This window comes from Photinus pyralis, unplaced genomic scaffold, assembly GCF_008802855.1.
Source record: "Photinus pyralis isolate 1611_PpyrPB1 unplaced genomic scaffold, Ppyr1.3 Ppyr1.4_LG5, whole genome shotgun sequence".
Classification (NCBI taxonomy): domain Eukaryota; kingdom Metazoa; phylum Arthropoda; class Insecta; order Coleoptera; family Lampyridae; genus Photinus; species Photinus pyralis.
Window position 1 is genome coordinate 48289157 of NW_022170596.1, and position 12313 is coordinate 48301469.

The 12313-nt window shown below is 35.8% G+C and overlaps 1 protein-coding gene and 1 pseudogene across 1 annotated transcript; both read left to right on the forward strand.

Annotated features, from left to right (window-relative positions):
• The first annotated feature begins 2586 nt into the window (after positions 1–2586).
• Positions 2587–3489, forward strand: LOC116170778 (annotated as a pseudogene).
• Positions 3490–5222: 1733 nt separating this feature from the next.
• On the forward strand, positions 5223–7595 carry LOC116171512 (venom carboxylesterase-6-like). The gene is made up of 8 exons (XM_031488385.1): positions 5223–5431; positions 5479–5578; positions 5624–5818; positions 5859–6044; positions 6119–6475; positions 6519–6700; positions 6753–7018; positions 7063–7595. Exons 1-8 carry the CDS (start codon positions 5240–5242, stop codon positions 7235–7237), a joined length of 1653 nt encoding a protein of 550 aa, XP_031344245.1. The 5' UTR covers positions 5223–5239; the 3' UTR covers positions 7238–7595.
• Positions 7596–12313: the final 4718 nt, after the last annotated feature.

A 12313-nucleotide genomic window follows, 5' to 3' on the forward strand; every position in this document is an offset into this window, starting at 1 on the left:
ATGTGATTGAAACCATCCAAACGTCAAACGTAATTTTAAATAATTCAATTCATCGTGAATGAGCAAGAAGTTCCAGAAACTATACGAAATAAGGCCTATCTTGTGATTTAGTAGGTACTGACAATTAATAATTGACGTTTCTAATTTTCTAAGACCTGCAAATATTTGTTTATTTTGTCATTAAGTATAAATGAGTTACTATGGTGATACTTAATGCCCTAGGGCATAAAGTGGTACTTTATGCCCGCGTATCACAGATGTAAAATGTGCTATGATAGGTTAGTAAGACCACAGACAACGTTGTCTGTGGTAAGACATAAAACGTATTTATACTACCAATACCGAATTTATGCTTTTAAAGCGCTTTGAAAACGTTTTTTAAGTAACGTTTTGTATTGAGTAGCATTTTTTTTATTACAAATAGGTACTACGATAGGTAGACTACGGCACAAAAAAAATCAAAACTGTCGATTTCAACGCCCTAACCTAATCAGACAAATTTTCCATTTTCCAGGAAATTTGTACGATAGATATTCTCGCATGATTAGAGCGTTGTGCGCAGATGCATCATCCTGTTGAAACAAGAAAAAAATAAAAACGAAATAGGCAAATTTAGGTTTTTCTGGCGTATCTTCGTAAGTAATCGGCATTTTGTAGTTTTCTTTGAAGCATATTAATAACTCTTTAATTGCGCGCCTTTTCTCTAGTTTGACCATCGTCGCATCTTCTATGATTTCGGAATTTCGATTAAGGGGGTAAGATTGCAATGAGAAAGTTAGATAGGGCTGAAGGCGATGATTTTCAGGATCTGAATCTTTCGTGAATAAGAAGGGATTGCCAGTTTTTATGAAGTATTTCGACATTTTAAACGAACAATCTTCACTTTGAGATAATCAATATAAATAGAAGGGTTCGGTTGTTTTTATTGAATTTTATTATGTTTGGAAAGATAGGTTACATAAGTTACTGTAGCCGAATTTTGTCAAGTCACTATGATTTGTTCATTATTACTAAGAACACTTTCTTCAAACATTGATTTCTGCTATTTAAGGTGCCGAGCACATTTTTTTCTGAGACTAATTGACTTCAAATAACGTAAGCAGTAATAAACATCTAACTACAATGGCAATTCAAGCGTGCTCATTTGATTTTATAATTCCAAGGCAACAACGATTATTTAAAAAATTAATTAATGTGTTACTTTTTCCACTTCTTTCCAGTTCCAGACTTTAAAAGAAACTGGAAGGTGATGATTTCTACAAATTTGTATTCTTTTCTTTACAGAAAAACCTAAATAAGGGAATACTTGACCACTACGGATATAACTTGCTGCGTCGCGAATGTCAGCACGCGGAATACACTGCAATAAGTTCCAAACTAAAAAATTCTAAAAAAAAGTTCTATGTTTTACCATAATTTGTCGAAGCTGTATTAAAAAAATAGGCAGGAAATTACTTGTTCCTAAATAATCCAGGATACTTGCGAAAGCGATTTAGAACCAGAAATAGGTATCTCACAAAGCATTTACTGATTTAGATCAAAAGTGTTTCAACTGCAAAACTGTCATTATCAGCGAACAACTGTAGTGAAATGAGCCATTGTGCTTTTTAAAACGAATTTTCAATGACCTTTTTGTTTGCCCAAACTAGAATCTTTACAAGCTATTTTGTATGTTCCTGATTTATTTTTCATATCTGAGTTGACGATTTGATTAAAATTAATAGTATAAATTCTTTAAACAAAATAAAACCTTAAGTGGATGATGTTTTATGTATTTTCGTAATTTGTTCCCTTAGGGACTTTGTTCTTCAACTAAATTATCGATCAATAAAGTTTACCTAATCTATCTCATTACCGGAAGGATACTAGCACCAAAGTGGGTACTCTTTGCTAGCACTAAGAGATTCGTAACTAATTATTCGAACTACCTACTGCACACAGAAAAAACATGCTTCATTTATCTGTTTGAGTCATAGATTAATTAATTTTGTACAAAAAAATTTATTCATTAACGAATTAAGCATCTTCATAGAATTTTTTCGAATAATTAATTATGAACTTAATTAGTAAACATAGATTAAGCAAGCAGATTATAAACGTAACAACGTTAGGGGATTGTAGTATAAAATACAAGATAAGAAATATTTGTCCAATTATCCATCATACACTAGAGATATATCTAAAATATTTTCCAAACTCAATTTACCAATTGCTAGAATCGCGTTCTAAATGAATAACAAACTATGGTGGAGCAACTCATTATGGAACTCTATTCCACTATTTCTAGATGTTGCATAAGTTATGGAAGTCAGTACATGCGATGCGTAAACTAATAATAGTGTAATATAGTAGTGCAATCTCTCTCAAATTACTTTAGATAGAGTGTAAAGAAGATGCATACACAATCGGTTAGGTATCCCAGCGAAACCTCAAGTTGCCCAGATCTACTCGATCACTTTTACGTTAAGTGTTACAACGACAAATAAGAACGGTGCGTTTCTTATCGCACGTAATGTTTTACCAAATATAATGATCAACGAAATTTACCTTTATTATATCTTCTATAGTCTCCTGACCGATACAGCCATGAAGTTATACAAGACTGACCTTAGTCCTCCTGTACGAACAGTTCAGTTACTGCTCCACATATTGGGAATCGAATATGAGGAAGTTAAGGTAAACATACGCGACCTCAACTATTTAAACACCGAGTTCATTAAGGTATGTGCAGAGTGCTCACACTTGCAACATTAGCTCGGGGCGAACTTCACCACGAGTCAGGTTTTGAACCTTCCCTTTGGTATATCGACAACTCATGGATCGCGCCGAATCCCGACCTACAACCTTTATCGGGTTCGGCGCCGTCCACAGGCTCGGAACCCTGCACAAGTCCTGCTGTTATTATGTTTTTTTTTAGATAAATCCATAACATTGTGTTCCTACTCTTGAAGATGATGGTAACATTATCTGGGACAGTCATGCTATTTGCGCGTATTTATTAAAAAAATATGGCAAAGAAGATCTCTATCCAAGTCAACTCCTGAACCGTGCGGTTATCGATCAACGATTGCACTTTGATTCTTGCAACATATTCGGTTTGGTTCGGTACATTGCGGTAAGTACCTCCTCCCTCAGACCAAGTTTATGAGCGCTGGATCAATTTTATTTTAGCGACCGATCGTTTATCATGGCGTTAAAACGATATCAGATTATAACATCTACGAATGCAACGAATCTTACCATCAGTTGAACATTTTCTTGGAAAATTCCAAATGGGTTGCCGGTGACGAGGTTACTTTAGCGGATCTTAGTCTTATACCTACGGTTACGACTTTACATACATTGGTACCTATAGACTTTGTTAAGTATCCCAATATCCAAAAATGGATTAAACGTGCCGAAGGGTGGCCTTTTTATGATATCAACAGTAAGGAATTTAAAAAACATGTGGCACGTTGTGACTTTGCATCTTCGATCATCTCGAAGTAATAAAATTTTCGGTTGTCTTTTTATGACGTTATGCTATTTAATTTAATTTTTTCACGGGCACGTTGTTAGCATATACCCTTTCTGTTTGCACCAGTTACCAATCGGGTATTAGATCTTACCTTGCATACCTACCTGTACCTATAATAATTGCTATAAATATCTTTGTATACATATGTTAAGTGTTAAAAAATAAAACTCAATTCCTTATTATTATTATTACTTTATCTTAAAGAGCATTGAATGGTGTCACGTGAACTTGGTTCACCAACGGAAATTTTTTCACAAATTTTGATTTATCCCTAATCGGAAAGTTGCTTGATTCTTAACTTTTGTTAAAAAATATGGCCCAAATTTATTCAGCTTACGCCACAACAGAAGTTCAAAAGAAATGCGAAAGCTATGGGGCACGATATAGAAAACGTTATATTAGAAAAATGTGTTGAAGATGATTCTTCAAAATGAAGGTTTACTATTTTGCAATTATTCAACAGAAATACTATTGAAATCGAATACTGTATAACCAAAGTAAAGATAATTCAAAAATTGATCGCAGAAGCCTTAACATTAGCCCGTGCACCCAGCAAAAAGTTAGTTAGAGAAGTAGATTCGATGAGAAGTATGAAGGATAGCAGTAGTGAGTCCGAGTTGTTTGTTAGATCCATTGGTACCAAATATACACCACACATTTTGACTCCAGTAACAAACCCACAAATGTCTTTAATTTCTTATAGTGGAAATAGAAGCAAACTTGGACCTGTAAGTCTGGTTCAGGAGACAGATAGGTACCATTTGTTACTGTTTGTCAAAAAGGGCCACGCTTTGCACCAATATCCTGAGTAATATTGTACCAGAGAGTTGGGGTCATTACATCCACCTGTGTGGCTCAGTGGTAGAACTTTGGGCGGCATAGCCGGGAGGTCGGATGTTGGAACCTGGGTTGAGGTGAATTTTTCATCTGTGGTATACGACACTTTCAGAAGGAAATACAAGTTCCAACAACCAAGATCATTAATGAAAAGCACAGTATGGGGGTGGTCGTACAGAAGGCCACACTCTGAGATCCGCTCAACAACACTTGGACAGAGGCCCACGAGCAAGCAAGCAACAAAGGCGTGCGCCCAATCAGTCTACCTTCTATCATGGGCAAAATCTATACAAATTATGTGAAAGAAGAATACAGCACCACCTACGGAAGTGGGGGCATCTGTCGCCAAATCAATATGGGTTCAGGGAGCGCAGGTCGACCGTGCATGCTATTGAAAACTATTGAAAAATTTTCACAAATGATGAGTTTGGAAAAGACCAGATGTGGTACCAGCAAAATAATGGATACAACCACAACTTACTATGCTCGTTATTAAGGAGGGGACTATAAATATCACTAATTTTGACCTACAGGTAATAGTTTCAATACTGTACTGTAATGTTTTGTCAGGTCATAACTACGTATAGTCCTATAAGACCCGTGCACTACAAAAAATTGTTGTAATGATAGGATTAATCGTTTTCGTAAATCCTTGACCGTCTTTTTTCATGTTTAGATGCCAGATAGGTATAGGTATGTAAAATGTCATTAGTGCAAAATATAATTGGATCGTAGATATTTCCTAGATATTAACAATGACCGTTGTTTACGTAACTTACCATGTTATTTGATGTGTAATGACATACCATCCAAGCGCATCGCCTCACATCTGATACGAAACGATATACACTAATGTCGTTTGTCTGTTGAACACAACAGTTCAAAATGCTGCGCCTGTTAATTCCCTTAATTTGTAGTGCAATATTTGTTTTAGTCGCCGGTGATGAATATCCTGTTGTTACAACCCCCTTGGGAGATATCAAAGGGCATTTGACAAAGAGCTACCAGGGTCGTACAGTAGTCGCATTCGAAGGCGTCCCGTATGCTCAACCGCCACTTGGCAAGCTCAGATTTAAGGTAACTAATTCTTCTCTTTGCGCTGCGTTTACGTACTACTGCCAAAGGAACCACAACCATTGGATCCTTGGTCAGATGTTTTGTTAGCGAATGACACTTACGTATGCCTTCAATTTATCCCTATGGGAATGAGCGGTACAAATATTGGTAAAAAGAAAAATATCATTGTAGTTTAATTACATGCCGAAATAGGTACGGAAGACTGTTTGTATCTCTACATTTACATCCCAGAAGAAAAATTTTCGCCTGATGGAAACTTGGACGTCATCGTTCACATTCATGGAGGCGCTTTCATGTTGGGAGCACCCAAGTTTTTAGGTGGCTACCAGTATATTACCGACCGTGATGTGATATTTGTGTCGTTTAACTACCGATTGGGAATTTTTGGTAAATTGAAAACATTAACCTTCTCGCTATCCAGATTTAGGATTTTTAAGTACGGAAGACGAGATCATACCCGGTAATTACGGTTTGAAAGATCAAGTTATGGCTTTAAAATGGATACAGAGTAATATTAAATATTTCGGTGGAAATCCTAATTCTGTCACGTTAACCGGATTATCGGCAGGCGCTGCAAGTGTACAATATCATTATTTATCGCCACTATCAAAAGGTATCTCGACGAGTGGATTAGTTAAATTCTAGCCCTGAGTGAAACATCAACGATTCTAGTGAGCATTATTTAAGGTTTATTTCATCGAGGATTTTCGCAAAGTGGAACGGCGTTGAATATGTGGGCTTTAACAGAAGAACCCTCGCTAAAAGCTCGTAAGCTGGGAGCTTTCCTTAATTGCTCTTATGAATCTTCTCAGGATCTGCTTGATTGTCTGGTAACCAAAGGTGGCCCAGAAATTATGCAAGCTTTAAAAAACTTTTTCGAATTTATTAACGCCGTTCCATTTACACCATTTGGTCCGGTGATCGAAAAAGGTCCCGACGCCTTTTTGCCAGATCACCCGTACAGTTTACTGAAGAAGGGTCAAATCAACGATTATCCTTGGGTGTGCTCAAATACAAAAAATGAGGGAATATACCCCGTGGGATGTAAGTATCACGCTAAACAACTGCTATTACTATTGAAGTACAGTTTTTGTTTTGTATAGGAAACTTAGTGAACTCGACGAAAAGTGGAATGACATTGCACCTTTTGCTCTGGACTATTTTCATACTACAAGTGATGAGAACAGAAGCGACATCACTAAAGAAATTCGATCTCAGTACTTAAATAACGAGGAACTGAACCTTGAAAATATCGACAAGTTGATTGACGTCAGTTTCGTAATTAGGTGTTTCACTTTCTGAAGCTATTTTACATTTTCAGTTGTTCAGCGATCGCGCATTTTTAGTAGATGCCGAGACAGCAGTAAGATTGCATGCCAAAGCCTCGAAATCTCCAGTGTACTACTATTTTTTCGAATATAAAGTGGGATTAAAAAGTTTCTTCCCTAAGGAGGTGTCAGGGGTAGCTCACAGCGACGATGGTAGGTTATTCGTACATATACTTGGAAACCCTCTGGTGTTCGAGGAATCTGACGAAAAAATGAAGAATTTATTCATGGATTTTATATACGAATTTGCCACAACAGGGTAATTTCGAGCACGTTTAGGCGGTACTAAATCGGACGTTTTAGAATTGCAAAGTTTGATACTGAGGAATGGATACCCGTTAATGATGATGAAATGATCAATTACATGCAGATTTTGTCCCCGGATATCGTTCAGATGAACAAACTCAGAAGGCTTACATCTAAAACCTTCTGGGATGACTTGCCCATTATTGAAAATGGACGATTGTATAATAATTAATAATGTATTTGTGACATTCTGAAGTACCACATGTGCGTATTGGTCGAATAATTGTAGAAGAAATTAAAACTTTTTGAGTATTGGTCATCTGTATCTGTGGAATTGTTGTTTATTCACCTTTTTTGTTATAGTTGTTTCGCTAAATATCGTAGCAGCATAACGTTTTTGTATTACAGCCCTATTTTACGTGAAGTTTATAACATTTTTCCAAAATGGTTATCAAATTGTTGGGGACATTCTAGCTTAGATTGTCTAACTATAACTTAAAATTTCGTACTTATTATTGCGCACTAAATCAATTACATTGTACTAAAATAGAATATAATTATATGTATATTGGCAGTGTGTGATTAATAGAGGTGGTTGTCGCCGCTATAATAAAGTGGAATTTTGTGCACATCAGGGTCTGGTGTATCAGTATCAGATTTATTTATTTAATAAGCTTGATTGAATTGAAAAGCTTAAATCAGTTGATGACTCACATTTGCAATTTCCTTCGTAAAATGGCAACACAAACAAACTCTCCTGCTCCTTTTATATGCTTCGTGCTACATGTACACAATGTATCAAAAACCGGGCTGACCTGGTTTTGCAGTAACGGAACTGGTTTCCAAATTCGGTTATTGTTTATAACAAAATTCAACAAATTCAAGCCCTTAGAGAAATCTCCACAATATTATATTTTCTCTCTACTCGACACTCCGTCTAAGATATTTGCACTAACAGTTTTGACATCACCAATAGATGCGTCTTGTGGAGACAATTTATTTTGCTTTTGTGAGTACTCTCCGATACACTGTTCTCCACATATTTTCACTTCAAATGGTGACCAGTTGTTAAGCTCAATAGGTTATTCTACATCTTCATACCATAATACGTCATTGGGGGTTGCCACTTCCACTTGAGGCATCCAACCTTTTTTTTATAACTTTTACTTTTATTGCGCTATTGGTACCAGTTTTAACCAAAATTTCGCATGGATACCTAGGTAGGTATATGTTCCTCATAGTTCACGCCGACATTCACATCATCAGAAGATCCGTTTCACTCTGCCGTTCTGTTGTATTATTAACGGTCCTCGAGATAACTTTGTGTAGAGACGTCCGATCGCTTTGAAAATCGATTAACATGTTCTTCAAGATAAAAGAAAGGTCGCTATTGTTTTTCGGCTACGTAGAATAACGGGCCAAAAAATTACAGCCCAAAAACTGCCCAAACCTCCAAAAAAGGGTTTCTTTTATAATTCTTTTCCTGTTACAATTTACAAAGAACATATGAATGTCCGGTTTTCTGTGTTAGTAAATATTTCAGCAAATGTACAAAACAAAATTGCGTATGCGAAACCCAACTTTTGTATTTGCGCAATCCCAATTTTGTTATCTGTTAAGATATTTAAATGAAATTTTGTACGTTGGCACCTTAATAAAAGTAAAACTAATGCGGAATCAAAAAATATGTTTTGCGCATGCACAATTTCAAATTTTTTGTTCAGATATTTAAATGAAATTTTGTATATACGGACCTCGAATAAAAGTAAAACTAATGGCGATTCAAAAATTTGTTTTACAAGCTATGCTGATCTGGTGGGACAGAATCAATCCCTTAAGGGGCTTAAGGTGCGTTATAAAAATGATGTATGCGCGAAGACCTCGAGGATCGTTCGGTATTCAGTTGTATCGGATTTTTTTTTTCTTTTTTCTTCTTAATTTGGTTTTTCTTTCTGGTTTTTTTTTCAAATTTCAAATTTCAACAAAACTAAACGGTACCAATAAAAAGCAAAAATTTACGAAAAATGCATACCATTTTACGAATTTCCTCCTTTGGTATAAGAAATTGGTCTTTGTTTAGTCTGTTTTTTGGAAGTAGAGCCGTAGAGGTTGCTTTGGAAACTCTGTGTTAGACTAGACAAGTTTAACATAGATCGGATAAAATTATTAAATTTCTAGATTAATTTATTGACATAATTCATCAACATATCTACACCTAAATTCAACGTATAAATTTGTATAAATAAATTGATTTGGTATTTAAGCAACCCTTGTTATAAGGGAAGTTCCTACTTATGTTAAAATAAATGTTTTCTGCTTCTTTCAGTTAGTCAATGCTTAATCCACCGGTAAAACGCACATTTTATGTACAGCGCGTTTATTACAGCACATTTTCCAATGAACAATTTCACTAGCGCAACACTATCTCCATCTGCGCCTCGAAAGAGCTGCTGTTTGCGTCCCATTGGCCATTGAAAAGATGGAGTGTTGATAATATTCTCAATGATGCTTCGTGGATCGAAGTTCCAGATCTACACTATAAATAAGTCAATGAAAAGTTGTGTTGTACCTATTCTTAAAACTTTCACCTCGAACTGAAGGATTGATAATAATTTAATTTGGTGACATGCAAAATTTTGTATAGAAATGTGTTTTCATTGGTACCCTGGTAGGTAAAGTGCCATATTGAATCCATTATTAAAACTTTGTTTCATCTTAGCCCAAATACTCATGTGGTATAAAAAGTAGAATGAATCAACAGAATACCAAAGCATCTATTCCTAGATTATCATCAGATGCATCTCTGGGGTCAGCTTGTAATTCTAGGTCGGATCAATCAATCACACTTCTTTCGTTCTTATATAAGACACTAACAACACATTCCACGTAACCTTAGTTAAATGTTTGTTAGATAATGGGTCGATGCAAAATCTTATTACTGTTAAATTAGTAGGTACCTACCTAAACATAAAACCTGATTTGAAAACAGAGCCAATTGAAATGGCCTTCCACTCAATTAACATTAATAAGGATTACAAAAGTTGATACCTAGACATTCTATTAACAACTGTTACAAACTAAAGCTTGATTGATTCATGGTTATTACAACAATTACAAAAAATGCCAATTGCTTCATTTGATTCTAGCAAAAATATAGGTACCAATCCCACACGGAACGTTTACGGTTAACGGATAAACATTCACAATAGGTTGTAATCATTTTTTATATAGGCTTTTGGTAGAAGAGGTAGAATTTATCTTGGCCCTATGGCACTCGTATTGCAGAATACCAAGTTCGAATACCTACATTATCACAGAGAATAAGTATCTATATAAGTAATTTTTCAGATACAACCAAAACACACTTATGTGCATCGAACAATGAGTTAGAATGTTAGATGATTCTCTGAAAATACAATCCCACACAATTCTAACGCTCTTTCATCCAGAAAGCAAAGAATATACTGCACTACTATGAGCGAATGCAAAAATAGTACCTAGTAATGCCTTCTAATATTTCGAAATTATTTGATCCCTTGGGATTGCTACACGGCAAGATTGTCGTTCAAAAGTTGTGGGATACTCGGGTCCAATGGGTTGAAGATGTACCTGATGGTATTAAAAACGAATATTTGTCTTTAATTAATGATTGTAGTACAACTACATTAATCTCGAACTGGACACGAGCCTAAGCCTAAGAGCGCATGAATGTATAGAAATTTGAAAACTCTTTATAGTCCTTATAAGTGGTAAGCTGTTTCACGTGTATTCTGACAATGGCACTATAATTTTGTACCATGAAAGAGTTCTACTTTGGCATGTCCGTTATCCTTCTAAAAATCATAAGAAAAGAACATTACAGAATTTATTAATAGCGTTGAGTGAAACACTTTAATTCATCAGAGTCCCCTCACTTTGGAGATTTGTACGGGTCCGACATAATCAATTATGTAAACACATTTGTATACAAAATGTTACAAGACACCACATTAAATTATGAATCTTTTAATACTTTGTTAGTTCAAAAGTTGAAGGTGTCATTGGAGAATATTCGAGCAAATCGATTGGATCAATTTCAACACCGACAGCTTATTTTATTACCCATTTTTGGCGTTCGTGGTCAAGAGAGATCTTACTATAGAATTTCAAAGGCGCACCAAAGATGTTTTTCAAGGTCCGACAATGATTAAGCAAGGAGAATTAGTTTCATTATCGGACACCAACACCTTTTCAATAGCCGATAAGCCGCATAAATAGGTACAGCAGCTCTTTCCGGGCGCAGATGGAGTAGTGCGTGCCGTGCAAGTGAATAAAGAAGAGGAAACATCCAATGAAACTTGATTTGAGTGAGTGGGTAAACACATGTTCTACCCTTCATGGTATTCCAATGAAAGGTCTCATCGAAATAAATTGGTTTGTACAAACTATAACTTTCCCGAAGGTCTCAACGAAAGAACGGATTGTCGGAGGAGGGTACTCACAAAGGGCGATTGAACGTCTTCAAGAAACATATCCTTTGGTGATGTCAAAACAGAAAAGTTATTTCGGTTAAAAAAAATGCGCTTTATCTGCACAGGAGTTGTGCACAATTTATACCTACTTGTTTTTATTGTGTATAGATGGGATTAAGTATTTGAAAAACTTTAGTTTCCTTTTCCTTCCCAAATCGGTTGTGTGTTTAGAGGCTGAATGTTGGCGTGAGGGACGAATAAACTTACTCGCTTGGAGTCTGCGGCCTTTATAGTTATCTGGATCTTGCTAGCACATTCCGGCTGATGGTCTGTGAGTCTGTGACCTATAGACCTATCTGCCCACAACAAATACATCGTGCGGTTGTTTGTAAATAATCAATAGAATTTTGTGTGTGCATAGTCCAACGGGCACATTGAGGTGGGTATGTTTCTGTAACCCCTGTGGTTCAGTAGCAATCTTAGGGTGAGGAGATATGGCACGCTGTAGATGCCCTTAACCCTTATAGGTGTGTTTTCAAAATCAACGAAATGTATTGGGAGGTTTCTTTTGTTACCTATTCTACTTAGGGGAGTGGGTTTGTGTATACACTACCGTAGTGTATAATGCTTGTAATTAGCATTTAACTCAGATTCCAATTCTGCTTTAGCTCCTTCGTGACGTATATCTTTAATGACCACGCGGATTTTTTTCTTGCTTTAACTGTTGAGTGAACGACTTCGTATTCAATGCTTAAACTAGAATGTATCATGTATCATAATTTATTAGTGATTTGTTTTTTGCCATACTATATATTTAAATTGGTTATGTTGATAGACTATTATAGTTTTTTGTTGGA